Source organism: Protopterus annectens, chromosome 7.part0 (genome assembly GCF_019279795.1).
Source record: "Protopterus annectens isolate FY-2018-M chromosome 7.part0, PAN1.0, whole genome shotgun sequence".
Taxonomy (NCBI): domain Eukaryota; kingdom Metazoa; phylum Chordata; order Ceratodontiformes; family Protopteridae; genus Protopterus; species Protopterus annectens.
Genome location: NC_056739.1, coordinates 1250939749 through 1250959771, shown reverse-complemented (window position 1 = coordinate 1250959771; position 20023 = coordinate 1250939749). Strand labels below are relative to the sequence as shown.

Here is a 20023-nt window from a genome sequence, read left to right as displayed (position 1 = left end):
ACTCCAAATGACAAACCTTTTCCATTTTCCTGCATAGTTCCTTCTTGTTGAAGGTCTGCGGGCCTCAAGGATAATGTCTTTAACCCTTTGGGATAAATCTGGGTTAGTTGCTGTTATGTAATGTTCCAGGCAGTCAGTTGCAGAGTTTTTAGGTTTGGATGCATGATGATGTAGTCGTTCTGAGTTAACATCAAAGGCATCAGGGGTAGTGTCCACGTTCTCCCCCGAGACATGCTCCTCAGCAATGGATACCAGTGTTGTCTTGGTCAATTTGGGGCTATCAGAATTATCCTTGGGCGCCTCTTTGATTTTCAGTAGTACCTCGTGCATCAAAGGAAGAGGTGGGAATGCATATGCTGTCAGGCCTTTCCAACTGAAGGATAGAGAGTCCACCTTCCATGCAAGTGGGTGGTATGTCCTTGTGCAGAATTTCTTGAGCTGGTGATTGAGTGGGGATGCTAATAGGTCTATTTGTGGCATTCCCCATTTCTTTGTGATGGCCTTGAAGATGTCCGGGTGTAGCATCCATTCGTGAGCATCCGAGGTAGTTCTGCTTAACATGTCTGCTAGGATGTTTTCTTTTCCCGGTACAAATATTGCCTGTAACTGGATGTTGTAGCTCAGAGCCATATTCCATAGGTCCAGAGTCATTCGGCAGAGGGGGTATGAATGAGTGCCTCCCTGTTTGTTGATGTACCACAAGACTGTGGTGTTGTCTGTCCTTATCATTAAATGGCCTTCTTTGAGGAATGGTCTGAAATTCTGGATTGCTAGTTTTACTGCCAGCATTTCTTTTTGATTTATGTGCAGGTGCAGCTGGTCTGGAGTCCATAATCCTTGTATGCATTTGTCCAGCATGTGTGCCCCCCAACCTAGGTCTGAGGCATCCGTTGTGATGGTTTGGCTTGCTTGAAAGTTGTGGAAGGGCAAGCCTGGGTTTGACTGGCATGCTTGAGCCCACCATAGGAACTCTTGTTTCAGGCATGGGATTAGTGGTATTTCGGTTTCTAAGCTGTGCCTGTGTTGAGACCATAATTTTTTTAGGTACCACTGTAGCTTTCTCATATGCAGTCTGGCATGGGGGACCAGGATTATGCATGATGCCATGAAGCCCAAGGCCTGCAGTACTTTCCTTGCTGTTAGTTTGTTCTGCTTTGTTAATGCCAAGAAGTAAAGAGGGAGTTGTTCTTGTTTTTCTGCAGTTAGGAATGCCATCTGTTTTACTGTGTCCAATTCTGCACCCAAGAATGTTCTTGTTTGGGATGGTATCAGTCTTGACTTTTTTTTGACTTTTTTTTGTAAGGGCTTGGTTTATGCACCCATGAACTTGATCCTAGGAATTTATCTGAGGAAAAATAACATACTTGAGAAGGAAAGGCCAGTGCTCTCAGTAGTCAGAATATACTTTTTTCATGTTTAGAATATTACCTGGACTAAATACGCTATCATGCAAAATGATGTAGCCACAGTGATTTATCTCATGTCTACGTAGCTGCAATGCTTTACATCTTGAGTTCACCGATATGACATCAGCAAGGCCCTTAAACAGCCAGTCAGACTCTTGTTTCATGCATTCCTTGTGCATTCTGTAGTGGCTGCAGTTACTTTAAACAATTTCATTCAGACTTGGTATTTTGACACATCTAGCCCTACAAGCAGAAATATCAACCCCCCTGCAGAATATACTGCTGTCCTTCGTGGTCATTCCCTGGTCAGTCAGTGAGTGACTGCTAAGCATTTCGTAAGTTAGGCTACAAATGCTTGGATCTAGGTATTCAAACTTTTGCTGTTGACACTTTGTAGAATCCCTTGGTTTACTGGCTGAGAATAAGCTCTTCCCCAATACTTTCCGATTTGTTTCTTAAAACCACATCTTCAACCAAATAACTTGTTGCACCTGAAATGAAGCAAATGGAGTAGAGGGACTGAATAACCGCAATGCACTGGCAAGAGATTTTTATGTTTTTAAAGGCTTTATTTTATTACTGCTTTGTTCGTTTTTATGAAGAATGCAAGTGTTTTAACAAAAATTGCAGAATACTAAGCCTAAGTGGACTATAGATGCACCAGAAAAAAGGGGTGTAGCTGTGTGGCAAGAATGATAAAAAAGTCAGACATACAACAGAAGTTACGAATGTCTCTGGTTTGTATATTTAGACACCATTAATTTATAGTCCCCAACTAGTTTTGGCTGATAAAAAAAAATCTACCACTCATTCTCTAACCTAACATCATAAAGAACAACCATTCAGATGATCTTTGAGGTTAGATAAAAAAAAGGAAGCAAACAAACTCAATCTCCATACAAAAGTTTCTTACTTGAAGAGTCTCTGCTTGATGAGTGCTGATTCTAATTCTGGGAATCCTGTAGTCCCATGGCGTGACTAGAACCCGTCGAGAATTTTTACCCTGAGACTGTCTCTCTTCTTTGGGAGGGAAGGATGCAACATAATCCCGCCATTTTCTCTGAAGAATGCCTACAATCTTTCCTAAGAGAAGAAAACAGTTGTAATGGTATAAGCCAGAGATACAAGATTTATACCCTAAGTTTCTGAACTGTTGTCTAGATCACTCCATAAGTGTTTAATGGTCCATGTCATATAATTCTTAACTATAAAGTGTAACACTCGCTCATACTTCCATTCCCACACCTGACTTTTAATTAGGAAGCTAAGAATAGATAAACTGTTACTACACCTTTTTGTTCACCCAACTGTACCATTTTTTCATGTTATGCATGTGTTTTGTTGTCCCAGATGTTATCCGCTTACTAGTCTAATACTATATGAAATATTACAGTGTTAAGCACAGGAGAAAATCTATGATCAGATGACTACTCACCCAAATTCCTTCATTTAACTAGATAACAACTGCGTAATTTAAAGATGTGACATTTAGTGTTGCTACACTAAGTGACATTATGTCAAATTACAACCTCCAAACTTACACATGGCTTATGTGACATATATTTATCTACACCAATTACAAAATAATAAAGCGTAACAGTGAAACATCACCAGGACGTTAGTAAGTAGGTCACAAAATCAAATATGTCATTATTATGTGACAAGACTTCCACAGCAGAACTTCCCACAAATTAATTTTCATGGACTATCCAGTTTACTCAAATAAAGTAAATCTTCCCTGGTCAGGAGAAATAGTAGGATTTATTCTTTTGATGTTATGACAACTTAGTTAAAATGTATTAGACCAGTGCTGTAATATGCACTCTACGCAACAGTTACACACAACACTTGAATGAAATGTGAATACAACTGAAAATGCCAGACCATGGTAGTGAAGGCTTATGAATTCTCCCCTGCATTTAACTATGTGAATAAAAGCGAAATATCAATCCCCTTCAAGATTTAGTTATGAAACTTTCAGACAGTTAGCAGCAGGGTTTTCAGCTACAAAATTCACCCAAGGCTATTTCACCATCAATTATTTTACTGCATCACCTTTATCAGTACAATGAGTTCAGGCAATAATATAAATACCATCTTGTCTGGTGAAATATTTTTTTTTTATTTCTGATGTAAACACAACTTAACATACAAAGAAATTATTTGTCCTTTGATCAGGTGTTGTATACCTCATCAATTAAAACAGAGTGCAATTCAAATTGTCAGACTCAAACAGTGAAATGTCTATGAACCCCTGCATTTGGTTATCTGTGTATAAAAGACCACATTGCAAGTCCCCTTTGAGAATGTGCAATGTGATCATCAGTGAATTATAATATGATACTCTAGTACAAAAGGCACGGATAATTCCATTCTATACCCAAGGATTTAAATGCAGCTTAGTGATGAATTTTACCCCTTACTTTGGGAGCTTCAGGCCTTGAAGTCTTAGCCATGGCCCATAGCATATTACAAATTATTTTTTATGGAGATATACACCCAATGATTTATTTACTTCTGATGTAAAGCTAATAGAATAACGAAATATTCTGGATAAGGAATGTCTTTCACCACCCTCAGTATAAGTTGTATACTCGCACCTAATGGAAACTATGTTTGAACTATGGCACAGTAAAATGAAAAAAAATTGAGATTTTCTTTTTACTTCTACCACTATAAAGTATTTCAATTTGCTGCCCTCATACTATACACAAAGTGTTCCCAACAAGCACCACATTGTTGTATACTCCTCTTACAACTCTTTGCTTTCACACAGTCTACCCCACATACGAAAGACACCCACTTTGGGTACACGTCTGATTACTGACTGAGATGAAACTGAAAGGCATAATAGGCACAACAATTTATTTCAGCTTGATGCTCAAAGACACACACACACACACACACACACACACACACACACACACACACACACACACACACACTCTTTCCCCTGACAAGCAATATCAGTAAAAATACTTTGCGTTCTTGCATACTGACTTGCCTCCCTATCCTTCATAAGATAGCCACATCCTGCACATGCATCTGATGACACATTGAAATGAAAGTGAAATAATGGCCAAAATAAAGCATTTCAATGTTATGCTCTCAGACTTGTATGTAGGCACTGTCACCATGCTACCACCACCTATGGACAATCTTTTTTCACTGTGATCATGCAACTTCCCTTTGCTTTCTTACACAGACTGATATGCTATGCATATCAATAAAAGGAAAGAAAAAGCCACTTCTCTTTTCTTTCTACAAAAAAAGACAGCCATGTTTGGCAATCACATCTGATGTGTGACAGCAAAACCATTGAAAGAAACAAGGCCACATTAATATGTTTCAACTTGCTGCTGTCATTTAGAGCTAGTCTCACCATGACTGCTGTAAAATATAAAATAAATAAATAAATACACACACACACACACACGTATATATATATATATATATATATATATATATATATATATAGGTATATATCATTACATCGAACGAAAATCCCGAATCGCATTACATCAAACACAGAACATCGAAAGCAAAAAAACCTGAAAGCTCATAATTCTGAAACCGGACACCCCGGACGTAAATGGTTGGCCTTCCCAAAGCTACACATCCTGAGGTCAGTGAGAAATGTGCAATAATATGAATAACACCCCCTATGGATAACTGAGGCTTTCATGGCTATGGTGCGATCTCGGAGTTGGTATATACAAGTGTGTGTGTGTGGGGGGGCACAGCCCCCCATATAAGGAATAGTTTGTAGTGTTTGTGTGTTTGTATTGTGTATTGGAAGAATGGTTGTGTGTTGCTTTACTGGATGGTGTTGGAATGACTAAAGAGGTGTAGGTGAGTAGATGGCCAAGTATTGTTCGTAAACTCCATTTTCGTAATTATGGGCTTTCGTTTTTTTTTTGTGTTCGATGTTCTGTGCTCGATGTAATGCGATTCAGGATTTTGTTTGTTCGATGTTCTATATATATATATATATATATATATATATATATATATATATACACATATACATACATATATATATATATATATATATATATATATATATATATACATATATATATATATAAGTAAATTAAAATAACAACTGTACCGCTGCTGTGGGGAATGTGTACTGTTACCAAGATCCACAGATATACCAGAGGTCCAGCCCGTATTTATAAGTAAAAATACCTACCACATAAATCGTCCCTGAAGATTTCAGCATCTGCTGGTTAAAAACTGTGATTTTAATGTACAATATCCAATCTCATATGCTTACCTTACAAAGTAACAGTGTACCGGACTTGGCTAAGCCTTGTCCTATTACTATGTGGGGAATTAAATTGTGTTTACTAACAGTATGGTATCCAACATCCAGGTTCAAATTCCTATTCTTTTTAACAGGAAGCTGTGGGGCAATTACTTTGGTAATACACTGTAGAAGCAAAATAATCACCCAGCAAATGCTCTGCATAAAGGTTTTTTTTTTTCATTTTAAAGGCAGATTCCTACTAATTCTGTAACAAAAAATGCTAAAATCGAGTTAACTTGCGACTGCTAGTTTTGGTTTCCTCCCATGGTAAGAAGATAACTCAGGGTCATTAATCAACAGATTAAAACACTGCAACCCCCAGCATCAACAACTTATGAACCTCTAATGAGGAGCTCACACAATTCAAATACTTGACTAAATATACTAGGATACCCATTGTTGTGTCAGTAAAAAACATGCTTCACACCTGGCCTCCAGTGCACCCTGTGCTAAGATGAAGCAACCCCTCCAAAGGATATTGAGCAGTGCCTTGACTGCACAGGAGCAATCAGATGGCTGGCATGCATCACCTCAGGCATATATCATAAAATACAAGGGCAGTAACAACATCAAATAAATAATATATCAGAAGCAAATAAGAAATTCAATGAATCTCCAGAAACAAAACTGAGAGTGAGTTTACAAGAAAAAGAAAGAAGCAATAAAAGGAAGCAAGGGAAATTATAATAAATTGGGAGGCAACATAACCTAACATGTACAAACATACTATGTAATATAAACAGGTTTTACAAGCATGTCCAACCATTTGATAACAAGTAAAAGATGAGACCCTAATTCTTTTTTCTGAAGCAGGCTTCTATAGGATGACTGGAGTGTATTTCACAGAAAAACTGCCAACCAGAAAAAAAAACTCTTCTTTCAACCTTTTCCTGCTTAACAAAATTAGAGAACTGATGGAATAGTAAAAAGCATACCACCGTACTGTAGATTTGAGTAGATTTAGGATGACAGATATATTAGGCGTGACGGATGCATTTAAGGTGGAGGTGGGATTACATAAAGGATCAGCTCCGAGACCTTTCTTATTTGCAATGGTGATGGACAGGCTGACAGACGAGATCAGACAGGAGTCCCCGTGGACTATGATGCTTGCAGATGACATTGTGATCTGTAGTGAGAGTAGGGAACAGGTGGAGGAGACCCTGGAGATGTGGAGATATGCTCTAGAGAGAAGAGGAATGAAGGTCAGCAGGACTAAGACAGAATACATGTGTGTGAATGAGAGGAAGGATAGAGGAATGGCGAGGATGCAGGGAATAGAGGTGGTGAAGGTGGATGAGATGAAATACTTGGGATCAACAGTTCAGAGTAATGATGAGTGTGGAAGAGAGGTGAAGAAGACAGTACAGGCAGGATGGAGTGGGTGGAGAAGAGTGTCAGGAGTGATTTGTGACAGACGAGTACCAGTAAGAGTGAAAGGGAAGGTCTACAAGAGGGTAGTGAGACCAGCTATGTTATATGGGTTGGAGACAGTGGCATTGACAAAAAAAGCAGGAGTCAGAGCTGGACGTGGCAGAGTTAAAGATGTTAAGATTTGCACTGGGTGTGACAAGGGGGGACAGGATTAAGAATAAGTATATTAGAGGGTCAGCCCAGGTTGGAAGGTTTGGAGACAAAGCCAGACAGGCAAGATTACGTTGGTTTGGACATGTGCTGAGGAGGGATGTAGAGTATTTTGGGCAAAGGATGCTAAGGATGAAGCTGCCAGGTAATAGGAAAAGAGGAAAGCCTAAGATATGGTTTATGGATATGGTGACAGAGGACACAGGTTAGTGGTGAGACAGAGCAAGATGCAGAGGACAGGAAGAAATGGAAACAGATGATCCACTGTGGTGACCCCTAACGAGAGCAGCCGAAAGAAGATGATGATAATGGACAAAATCCAAAAATATATTGGGCATGCACATGCTTTGCAAAGTCCAAGTTCAAATTTATTTAAGTGCTTATTACTTGTAAGAACTGTATAAGCAAACATACAGTACTGTGAATAAAGCTAAAGCTAAAATACTAAGAACTGAAATACTACCCAAGAACTTTAGCTTTCCAATGAATACACCTCATTAATAACACAGTAAATTAAAACAAATAAAAAAAACATTAAATAGCAATGCAAATCATTAATAATAAACTCCAAGCCCCCATTCGTAATAATATTAAAACAGTCTTTATGTAGCTAAACATTCCACAAAGCATGTCATTAGAGACAATATTGCATTATTGTGTCAGCTCTGAACAGTAGATCCCAAATGCTCCTTCACATGAAATCAATACAAAACTTAAAGACTGAGCATAAAGTCAAAACACTATGACCTGATGTTGTCAACTTTCATTCATTCCTCAACAGTTGGGGTTCAGATCCAACTCGGATGTTATTTACAGTTAGTGGCCACTAGAAAACTCTCAAGCTCTTCTCTTGCCCATAATAATGTTTCCCCTAACATACTTTTGATTTCATCTGCCACATTTGCATATGGACATGGTCACTGAGTTCCTGAGCTTAATGTTCAAAGACAGAGATAAGTTATTATCTTATTACCCTTTCTTATAGCTACAATATTTCCTCCCTACCCACATGACAGTGCAATACTTTCTTACCATTGTTGGTAAACTTTCCCTTCTATCTTGTAAATCTTTTAATCCTTCAGCCACAGTGGACTGTAAGAACAAGCTTAGGGCTTGCTTCCTTCTACCTTTTCGGAGGCTTTATATGGGGCTCAACACTCCAAATCCATGACAAAGGAATGCTCTAGAAAGCCTCTAGATCTGTCAGGCTCCTCTAGTCCTTCCTCTGATCCAGTGGGGAAGCCTTTAAGAAAGAAGAACAAAAAGTCAGATCTGAAGCATGCTCTTTCTCTGAAACTGGCATCAGACACTAAATCAGCTTCCTTGGATCCTGCATTATCGGATTCGAAGCCTTTACCTCAGACCAGATATTCACCTTCCATAGATCCGGTACCCTCTCGTGTGTCATCGGCATATTTAGAGTCTCAATGTCATTCCAGGTCCCCCTCTGTGACCTCATCATCTTGCTCTTCCAGAAGCCTGACCGAAGCCGACATGGACAGTATGATGAGGAAGTTTCTCCTGGAGCAGTTTCAGATGGGAGTTCATCTGGTTCCTACCCCTTCGGGACAGGAAGCCCTCACCAGCACTACAGCATCAATCTTGTCACCTTTTCAGATCTGACCAGTGGTTTCAGAGCTCTTGGATCCAAGTTTTCCAGGATCATCTTGGTTGGATCCAAAGATCATAGTATCTTCGGCTATGAGACCTTCTTTGAGTGCAATGGCTCCAAATATGTTGGAGCTGGATGACTCTTGAAGCCAAAGCATCTCTGTCAGGTCCAAGGTGTTGTAGAGTCTACTCGAAAGTAGTCAAAGCCATCTCTATCCCTTGGAGCTTCGGCATTGGACAGCTCGCCTCCAACCTCTGCCTCGGGTGGGCTGCCTTTGGTGCAGGGGATGCCAATGGGATGGAAGCGTGGCTTCTCGGCTCCGTCGACTTCCTTCTCACCAGAGTGTTTTGCTTTAGAGGTAATGGAAAAAGTGTTTTCTGCTTCTGCAGGACAAATGGTTCCTCCCTCAGATCTCCTTTCTGGATCCCGTATGTCTCTACTCCTTGAGCCTCATCACTCTACTGCACAGGTACAGCCAGCCCAAAGTCTCTAGGCTTCCCAGCAGGGTATTACCATTTCTTCCAATACTTCTCTGGAACACCACATTGAAGAAGTCCCTAGTAAAAGAAAGTGCAAGAGGAGGCACTTGGGAATCCCTACAGGAGTCAGTCACTGAAGATACAAATTTTGATGAGGGGAAGAGTCACCAAGATCACCACCGGATGACGTCTCATTTGGAGACGTCCTAGCGATCCTTAAGCAGAGGGGTGGACTGGTCTACTGATAACCCTTCCTAAGAGGAAAGTGTATTCTTCAAAGCCTTTGAGTCTGGCCCATCTACCTCCTGGGTGACTCTGCCCACTGATGAGCTCACTCACTTGATCTGTAGATGGGTGAAGAAGGAACCAGACATGGTTGAGCCTATCCCCAAGGGACAAGACCAAATTTTGGCACCACCTAAAGGAAGGGAATACTGGAGCAAGGGAGTACCTGTAGATGTCATGGTCATGGCAGTGGCCACCAAGAAGGAACTTGCAGCACAGACTTGTTCTGTCCACCTCCCTAACATGGGGTCAAGGGAGTTGGACGGATTTGGGAAGAGAGTTTATGCTTCAGCGGCATTTCCACTCAGATCATTGAATTATTTGGCTTACTTCACTAGACTGCAGAAGAATTTAAGAAACTGTTGAAATATCTCACTGGGGCCAGTTCTTCTGAGGCTCAGACTTCTGTGGCTTCACAGTTGGCTATCCTAAAATTGATCACTAATTCGTTTACGAGGCTCATTTCTCATGCAGTTGAAGCTGCCTCAAGGGCAGTGGGTTCAGGCATTTTCATTAGGAGGCATCTCTGGATGTACTTGTGTGACTTTGCAGAGATCTTCGTCAATGCATCTTTTGTTGGAAGCTTTTTGTTCAGCCTTAAGGTAAAGGGCACACACTCCAGGTGCGAATATGATGGAAAGACCCTCTTTGCAGTGGGAGTACATTTTTCAAGCCCTCAAAGGACCTTTTCCAGGAATTAATGAGAAGGTTGAAAAATGTAGTTCAGGAAGCACCAGGGGCAGTGGGGGTAACTTGAATGGAAGATGCCGCCCACCCAGCAGAGGAAGCCTGCAGAACCAGGGGTCTAGAGAGTCCTTCTCTGACAGACCCTACCAGCACTCCTGAAAGGAGGCCTGATCATCCACCTCTGGAGGCAGTCAGGGGTTGTTTATCCCTGCATGAGGCAGCCTGGCTAGACCTTACAAAAGATATGTAGGTGCAGAGGATTATATCCCGAGGTTACATAATTCCCTTTTCCCTACCACCTCCACCTGTGTGCAAAATTCCAGATGTTCCACCCAGTCAGAGGAAAGCTGCAGCACTAGATATAGAAAAGCTGCTTAGAAAAAAAAAAAAAAAAAAAAAAAGAGTCATCCAAGAGGTCCCAACAGGCTGGATAGAATCCGGAACTTACTCATGATTTGTTTTACTGCCAAAGAAAACAGTGGACTTGAGATCGATTTTAGATCTCAGCAGTTTGAACAGTTCAGTTCAGCACACCAAGTTCTGTATGGTCATGGTTCAGTCCATTCTGCTCTTTTTGTGCAAGATGACTGGATGTGCTTGATAAACCTTCAGGATGTGTATTATCAGGTCTATATTATTATGTCGAAAGACCTTTACATCAAACCCCTCTCCATCAACACAAAAACCATTGAAATTCACTTCCGTGAATTGCATAATTTTCCCAGGGTAAGGAAGTAGTTGGCCAACTCCATAACTTTGCCCCTTTTCCCCACTATAGTGCGATCTTGGAGTTGGTATACATAGTTGGGGGGTGTGTGAAGGTGAAGCCTTCCACTTGGGTGGGTTTGATTTAGTGCAGTGTGCGTTCCGTTGTGGTATAGGGCAATTGCTACATTGCCCTGGGAAAAATTCTACAATTCACAGAAATAAACTTAGATGGTTTCATGTCGATGGACAGGTGTTCAGCATAAAGGTATTTCAACGTAGCAATATAGACACATATTATCACATCCTAAACAACAAGTGCAGCAGGTTCTTTGCCCTAATCCCCCCACCGGGGGAATCACAGAGAAACACTCTTATACACGACTGGCCCCCAGTCTCCTCTATGTGTATCCCCCAAGCCTCTTAATCCCCAAATATCTACAGAAAGCATCCAGGTTGAAGAGCAAAGTCATCCTCATTGCTCCTTACTGACCTAGACAAATTTGGTTCTCCCTTCTTTGGCCTCATCTAGTCTACCCTCCTTGGACTCTGGATCTAATTCCAGACCTTCTGTCTTACCCGGCAGACACGATTCACTTGAATATCTCAATCCTAAAACTAATTGCATGGTTTCTCCACTTTCATTGTTAGGCAGACAGCATACGCTCTCTTCCCCTGTTTATCATATAGTTTTGTCTTCACACAAAGCTTCCACAAGAAAACTTTAGAGAAGTAAATGGAAAAGGTTTGTTTTTTGGGTGCAGCAGAAACATACTGACCCTTTTTCAACACCAGTGCACAGTGTCCTTGAATTTTTAGCAACAATTTTAAAAGAAAAAGCCAGCTTCTCAACTATTAGAGTAAAACTAGCTTCCATCCCTAATTTTCACATAGGGATTGAAAACTCTTCCTTGGCTTCATCAAAACGTTGTAAGGCCTTTTTGAAAGGTACCTTTCTTTTGAGACCTTATGAGGACCCAACTCCACTGTGGGACTTAAATTTAGTATTACAGGCCTTAATTTACTCCCCTTTTGAACCAGCAGCAAAATGCGAACTTAAATTTTTGCCCTGGAAAACTATATTTTTGGAGGCCATTACCTCTGATAAGAAGACTGTCAGAACTTCAAGCACTGTCCTGTAAACCTCCTTACTTAACATTTCATACAGATAGGGTAGCTTTACAAACCAATCCTTCCTTCCTAGGTGGTGTGAGAATCCACCATCAACCAATATATTAATCTGCCAGTTTTCTTTCCAAATCTTACAAACAAAGGTGAATACATGTTACAGTTACTGGCTGTTTATAGGTAATTATGCTTTTACTTACATAGAATGAAACACTTCAGAAAAACAGATCAATTATTTGTCTTCTTTGCGGGATTCCAAATTAGGTAAGCCAGTTACAAAAGTAACCTTATCCGGATGGCTAACTGACTGTAAATCTTTTGTCTATAACAAACTGGGTTTTTCCTTACAAAAACCTTCGAGAGCCTATTCAACCAGGTCCATGACATCATCATCAGTATTTTTATCCAGGGCTTCCATGGATGATATTTGTGCGGCTGCTACTTGGGCTAATCCTCATACCTTTATTACTCATTACAAACTGGCTCTAGCCTTGAGGGGAACAGCAGCCTTCGGCTCAACTGTACTCAGGAATATCCTTCTTTAGAGTTCTCCTGGGATTTCCGGTAGCTGAAGACTCTATCCAAATTGATGAGGAATGAATGAAAACTGACAACATCAGATAAAGAAGTTATGTACTCTATAACATTCCATCTGTGTTGTCTTTTTTTCATTCTTCCTCAACTCCCCTCCCACCAACCCCCTACCTTTGAACTAATGACTCCTGGAAGAGTGAGAACTTATAAGGGAACCACTGTTCCTTATGTCGAGCTCCAGATATGAGTTTCTATTACCAGGGTGCTAATATTTCTTTTGATACTGTAAGCCAGCAAACAAGATCTGAGGTATGTCAGGCGACACAGCATTATTGGTAAGGGACGAGCTTGACAGTTTTCTAGTGGCCACTAGCTGAAAATAACTTCCAAGGGTCGGGTCCAAACCCTAACTGTTGAGGAAGAATGAAAATGGACAACACAGATGGAACGTTATGGTAAGCACATAACTTCTTTTTTCACTGATTAAACAAAAACAAATCCTTGCACACTTTCACTGAGCAAAGCCCACCAATATTCATTCCACACAACACAACCAAACTCCTAGCCTGAGAAATAAATAGTTCCAAAACAACTGTGCCCACAGTGTGAACAAATGTCAGTGAATGGACAGAAAAAGCCACTTTGCTTTGTTTTCTACAGAGGAATGAGAAAAAAAATATCTATAACTGCCAGTTATCCCACAAATTCAAGACTGAAATGACAAATAACACATGCTGTAGTATGACAAATCAAGCCGGCTGTCCAGTCGTTGCAAGGCTATGATTCAAAGTGGACCAGCTCAAAAGCAAAAAACATATGACGACAAAATGAGTATCTACAAAATAATAGTTACTAAGATGGAATACTGTGAAATTAAGTAGCTAATAGCAGCTTTCTAGCACCAAAACCTCTTCTACATGGTGCTGAAAAACAGAAATAAATATACTTTGAAATCTTGTGAACTCCAAATCTAGTTAAACTGAAATCCAGACAAAAAAGTGAGCACTGGATTTCTACCTCTGAAAGCAGAAGGCAAAACAGATAAAATGAAAAAATTATACATATCTGTACTAACAAAGCAGCATCGAAGTGCAAAGTGGATCCATACAAGGACTTCCCTACGTTTTGATAAGATTCTATCAACTGAAGCTTCAGCTGGATCAAAAAAAAGTCGATGCTTAAACTCTGTGAATTAATATGCCATGTTCTTTTTCCAAGGGAGAAAGACTCCCCCTTTACTTATATATATATATATATATATCAAGTCTACGGCTACACAGCTATAGAGAAAACACAAACAGTTTCAGTTACTACTTGCGCACAAACAGTAATTGCACTGCCAATGATTTCTTACTGAAACTGTGATCACAGAGTTCTAAAGCAGGGAATAAGAATAAAATTTAAAAAAAAATGAAGGGAACCTACAAATAAGATTTAATCTGGTAAGAAACAAAACATCTGTACAAAAATATCTGCTAACCTTATGTTATCTAGGCATCACATTGAAAAAAAAGTCTTTTTGCAGTCAGTCCAGTAAAACGGACTCTACCAGGCAGGCATATTTTTCCTTATTTGGGTTCATTACCACAGCTACACTGTATATTGAAATACTCAGCTTGATTCACATTTGCCTTGGGAGGAGGCACCAAATAAAGTTCCAATAAAAGAGCAAAAGTCCAACAGCAGATGCATACAGGCACTAGAAATAAAGGCCTTGGCAAAACACATCTGTACAACAATATCAGCAAACCACCCTCAGACAGCCCTCTGCCACCAACATGAATTTGTGGAAAGGAAACTTGAAAAGCATCTTCTAGGGAAAAGTCACTGAAGTAAGGAGAGTGCAGAACAATTAACTAATCTGATGGTTAAAGCAGCAGTACAACTGCTACATCTTGGTAGGCTTTCAGAGATCAGGTAAACAAAGCAGCTACAAAATGTACAAAACAGTACTGCAAAATGCAAAGATGAAGAACGTTTCTAACGCCATCTGGAAAAGTGTAGCAAAAGAAAAAAATGGAAAACTGCTTAAAACCGTAGCCTGTATAACAGCTACAACTATGTAGTTTTTGGTCACTTGCTCATAGAACAGATGGATAAGAAAATGAGAATATGGATGTAGAATGTCACCTAATCATCTGAAAGCATGGGCTAGTGTAAACATTGCCTCATCATGTGTGCAGAGCTCAAGGGCTGAACATCTGGTGAAGGAACACTTCTAACACCCTAAAGTATTATCTTTAGCCTAGATGCAGTCAATAATGAGCACAATTGTGACAAATCATCATGTTGGGGAAACACCAGTTAAGTTTAAATTAGCATGGAGTATATCAGAGTCAAACACAAGACACTATACACTGTGCAATGCATAGGTTATTTACACAGAGCACCAAAGCTCCTAGCAAATTTTATACTATCTCTAAAGCAATGAGTTTCAGAAGCATGCAGATGGCACCTGTCCATCTGCTTATCTGCCATTGCAGGTGCAGATGGCTCAAAAAACCCCAAGCTAAGGATGCGTTACTGATACCAAGGTCATTATTCGGACAGTTCATGCTCATCTAACGGCTTCTCACTTTAACAGCTTCAGCAGCAAACAACATGCTGCTGGCTCTGCAGACTGCTTTCAGAAACTGAAAATAATGACATGCTTTTTCAGATGACAGCACATTAACATGCTCCTCTCCTTCCTAGATTCTCCATTAGCAGCAATTATGGTCTCCAACTCAACTCTTCAGCACATCAAAATTAACCCTAGATAAACCTAATTAGGGCAATTTGGATTATACAATTAGAACTGTACATGGACACTCTCCATATGTGTGTGTGTGTGTGTGTGTGTGTGTGTGTGTGTGTGTGTGTGTGTGTGTGTGTGTGTGTTGGTGTACACACACACATAGGTATATATAGATGTATACAGACAGAGTGGCATATCCCACCACACTGACTATGCAAACACTATTATCCAAGAACCAGCACTGTAGTGATTTCGTAACCTAAACAGAGAGAGAGAGAGACCATGAGAGATAACAAACATCAGAATTGATCCAGATTATTCCTGAATTCTGGCCCTGCAATCATATGTGTCAGCAATAATGCTGCTGTGCATTACTTTAACAGTCACACATATTCCTTGGAATACAGAAGAGAAGGGGGTGTCAACAAAATACTTTCTAAGCCATAAAAAAATCAACAGAATGTATACTACAAATCTGCTCATGCTGGAAAATTACATATTTTGTAAGAACTGTAATAAAGAAATGTTGAGGAGAAATATGTTCCTGCAGTGATGGATAATGCCAGGATTAAGGTCATGTAACATCTGAACTGTTTATGTGATACATATTGATCATCTTTTCACTGCCAACCAGTTTACTGACATTTATTGACAATAAGTCACAGAAATTTTAGTGGCAAGTCCCTCACATTCCTATTCAAAAAGATGCTCCAGGTACGATTAGACTTCACAATGCTAACTCCTAGCTCACTGCATGCTGAAAATTCCCTAGCACTGTAACCTTGGCCAACAAAACTCTATGCCTAACATTAGAACAAGCGTTTTTTTTTTTATTTTTGTGTGTGCATGCAGTGCATGGTTGTTAATGCATTTCCCATCTGTTAAATGATAAACCCATCAATTTTATTATGCAGATAATGACTTATTTTGGCTCTTTCCTGTTCTACCAAAAAGTCCTTCCTCTGTCAGAATGTGTAATCACATTACTCTTATGGCATCTGGGAAATGGACATTCCATTCGCCCTAACCATTTTCCCCACATCCCCCCCCCCCATTTGTTGTTTCCATTCCTCCTTTTTAATTTAAAATATACCAATAGTTTTCATATAAAATACTGATGTCCTGATTTGTAAATGGAGTGAACTGCACTGCCATCATGACTGAAAAATATATAAATGCATTTACACACACACACACACACACACACACATATATATATATATATATATATATATATATATATATAAAACTATTTAGATCGGAAGTACTAGAAATTATAGCACTGAGCAATTAAATTAATATTGAGATGAATTACTAGGACAGATACAATCTTTACCAAAATGTTACATTTCAGGTTAGCGTTAAAACAAACTGTGTTATTCTGTTAGGGTCTATATCATGACACCAAAAACTCATTTCTTCTAAAGGCTTTTCAATCGAAAATGCCGTTAATAGAAATTGCTCTTGTGGGGGCTGTGCCCCCTCCCCATTAAATATACATACCAACTCAGAGATCGCACTACAGTTAGGAAAGGCAACTTTTCCGATCTTCACTGTACTGCAATCTCACAAAATCAATTTTTATTAATGGCATTTTCATTTGAAAAGCCGTTTGAGGAAATGACTTTTCGATGCTGTGATCTAGACCCATTCTGTTACACCTCCTACAACTGAATCTGCCATATTACCTAACTTTGTGACAGGAAATTATTTATTTATTCAGTAAAAAGAAGAATCCAGTCTAAGACAAGATATGCAACCTATTTAGCCAAAGTGATTCTTAGAACCACAACCATAACTTTAAAAGGCACAACAAATGATGGATTTTTTTTGTCTGTACTGCATTTACAAACAACCACCCAGTTTTATTATTACTGATACTAAACCGAGTTGATACATTACTCCTGAATCATCCCCTCTTTTCAGCTTTGCCATGTCTTCATTTACATGAGATCCACAACACTTCTTTACAGGTTGATCTCAGACAAAGCCCCTTGTCATGACCCCCCCTCACCAACAATTTGTCAGGGAAAGGAGCCTTGACAGCCTACCTCTGCTAAAGACTAAGAAGCAAGACCATGGGGGAAAATACTGGTAGCTGAGAGGCCACCCATCTTCCCTCTTTTTAATTTTGAGGTTTTGATACACTGGGGAAGAGTCAGTGAAGAGGGACCATCATTTAAGCGACCACTGGGTTGGTTAAGTTTTAAAGATAGACCAGCCCCTTGAAGCCAGCTCTCCTGAGTAGTCTCTGGGCTCCACCACGGATCCAACCATAAGAACATAAGGCCCAGGCATGTGCTATAGTATTCTCCCCTCTCCCAAGAGTGGCAAGCTGGCAAAGCATCATCTCTACTGTCCTCCCCATGTTGGCTCTAGCAGGTACCAGAACTGATAACTGAACTCAGGAAGTATAGGCTGCAGTTGAACATTTATCCCTCTACACTAATGGATCTGTCTAGGCCTCAAGTCTTCTTGATGTATTTGTAAATGTCTCTACAATATATGGCATGACATGAAATGATGTACAATATACACTGTGCTTACATTCAGATAGGAAGTCCCAGGTAATGGCCTTCATACTTACCTGTTTCAGATAGCCACATTATGCTAGCAAGAATGGTCTCTACTAGGGTCATACACACAGAATTATTTTCCAAACCCATCCTATGTGCCAAACAGGCAAGACACTGGCCACTCCATCCTCTCTTTCCTGCTTAAGATTACTATAATCCAGTCTACACTGGCCATTTCATGAACTGGGGATAGGTACACTACATGGATATCATCCTTCTATACCAAGAAAGATAGCGCTAGAATTAAAAATATATTTGTTGACCCTCACAAACAGAATAATGCAAGCTTACAGATGAGAGTATACCACAATGCAAATTCTAACATGAAAAGATGTTTTATTAAATTATTCATACATGTTTTTGCTGTACACAGAATCTTCAGACATTACTTGAGTGGGTAATTTAGACATGCCCTGTGAAGCAGGTACATCTTTTTTTGTTTTAACCCCTTTATTAAATTATCACTGTTAAGACATAGGCAACATATCATCATCATCTTCTATCGGCTGTTCCCGTTAGGGGTCGCCACAGCAGATCACCCATTTCCATTTCTTCCTGTCCTCTGCATCTTGCTCTGTCACACCAACCACCTGCATGTCCTCTCTCACCACATCCATAAACCTCATCTTATGCCTTACTCTTTTCCTGTTACCTGGTAGCTTCATCCTTAGCATCTTTTTCCCAATATACTCAGCATCCCTCCTCAGCACATGTCCAAACCAATGTAATCGTGCCTCTCCGGCTTTGTCTCCGAACCTTCCAACCTGGGCTGACCCTCTAATATACTTATTCCTAATCCTGTCCACCCTCGTCACACCCAGTGCAAATCTTAACATAGCTGGTCTCATTACCCTCTTGTAGACCCTCCCCTTCACCTTCTTACTGGTACTCGTCTGTCACAAATCACTCCTGACACTCTTCTCCACCCACTCCATCCTGCCTGTACTCTCTTCTTCACCTCTCTTCCACACTCACCGTTACTCTGAACTATTGACCCCAAGTATTTAAACTCATCCACCTTCGCCACCTCTACTCCTTGCATCCTCACCATTCCTCTATCCTCCCCTCTCATTCACACACATATTCTGTCTTAGTCCTGCTGACCTTCATTCTTCTTCTCTCTAGAGCATATCTCCACCTCTCCAGGGTCTCCTCCACCTGTTCCCTACTCTCACTACAGATCACAATGTCATCTGCAAACAAAAAAGTCCACGGGGACTCCTGTCTGATCTCGTCTGTCAACCTGTCCATCACCATTGCAAATAAGAAAGGGCTCAGAGCTAATCCTTGATGTAACCCCACCTCCATCTTAAATGCATCCGTCACTCCCACCGCAGACCTCACCGCTGTCACACTACCCTCGTACATATCCTGTACCACTCTTACATACTTCTCTGACACTCCTGACTTCCTCATACAATACCACAACTCCTCTCTAGGCACCCTGTCATATGCTTTCTCTAAGTCTACAAAAACATAATGCAACTCCTTCTGACATTCTCTGTACTTTTCCATCAACACTCTCAGAGAAAACATCGCATCTGTAGTGCTCTTTCCCGGCATGAAACCATACTGCTGATCACTAATCACCACGTCCCTTCTTAACCTAGGCAACATATATTAATATAAAATTTAATATAAAAGAAAACAAACCATATTAACATGTTTCCAGTTAACAATTACATGCATTAAATATCACACGTTCTTTTTTATAACTTTCATCAATCCAGCATTATATAAATTGCAAAATTCCTGCCTCCCTTAAACCTCTCTCCTCCTCCTCCTGATTATTCTGCATTTTGTTCCCACAATTTCCATTTATTTCTATGCAATTTGATCCTTCCCTTTTCTAAAGATCCCACATATAGTTCTTTTATCTCCATTGCAATATTCAATATTTCAAATACAGTTGGTTTAGACTTTGATTTCTGTTTTCTAGTAATTGCTTTTTTTGCAACCACCACAATTAAATTTAACA

General features: G+C 40.0%; 1 protein-coding gene across 1 annotated transcript in view; it reads right to left on the bottom strand.

The window, feature by feature from the left end:
• The window catches only part of DIS3L (DIS3 like exosome 3'-5' exoribonuclease), an 830646-nt gene that overhangs the window by 259552 nt on the left and 551071 nt on the right, over positions 1 to 20023 (bottom strand). The window contains 1 exon segment of the mRNA XM_044077862.1: positions 2320 to 2489. Coding sequence (XP_043933797.1) covers positions 2320 to 2489 — 170 coding nt within the window.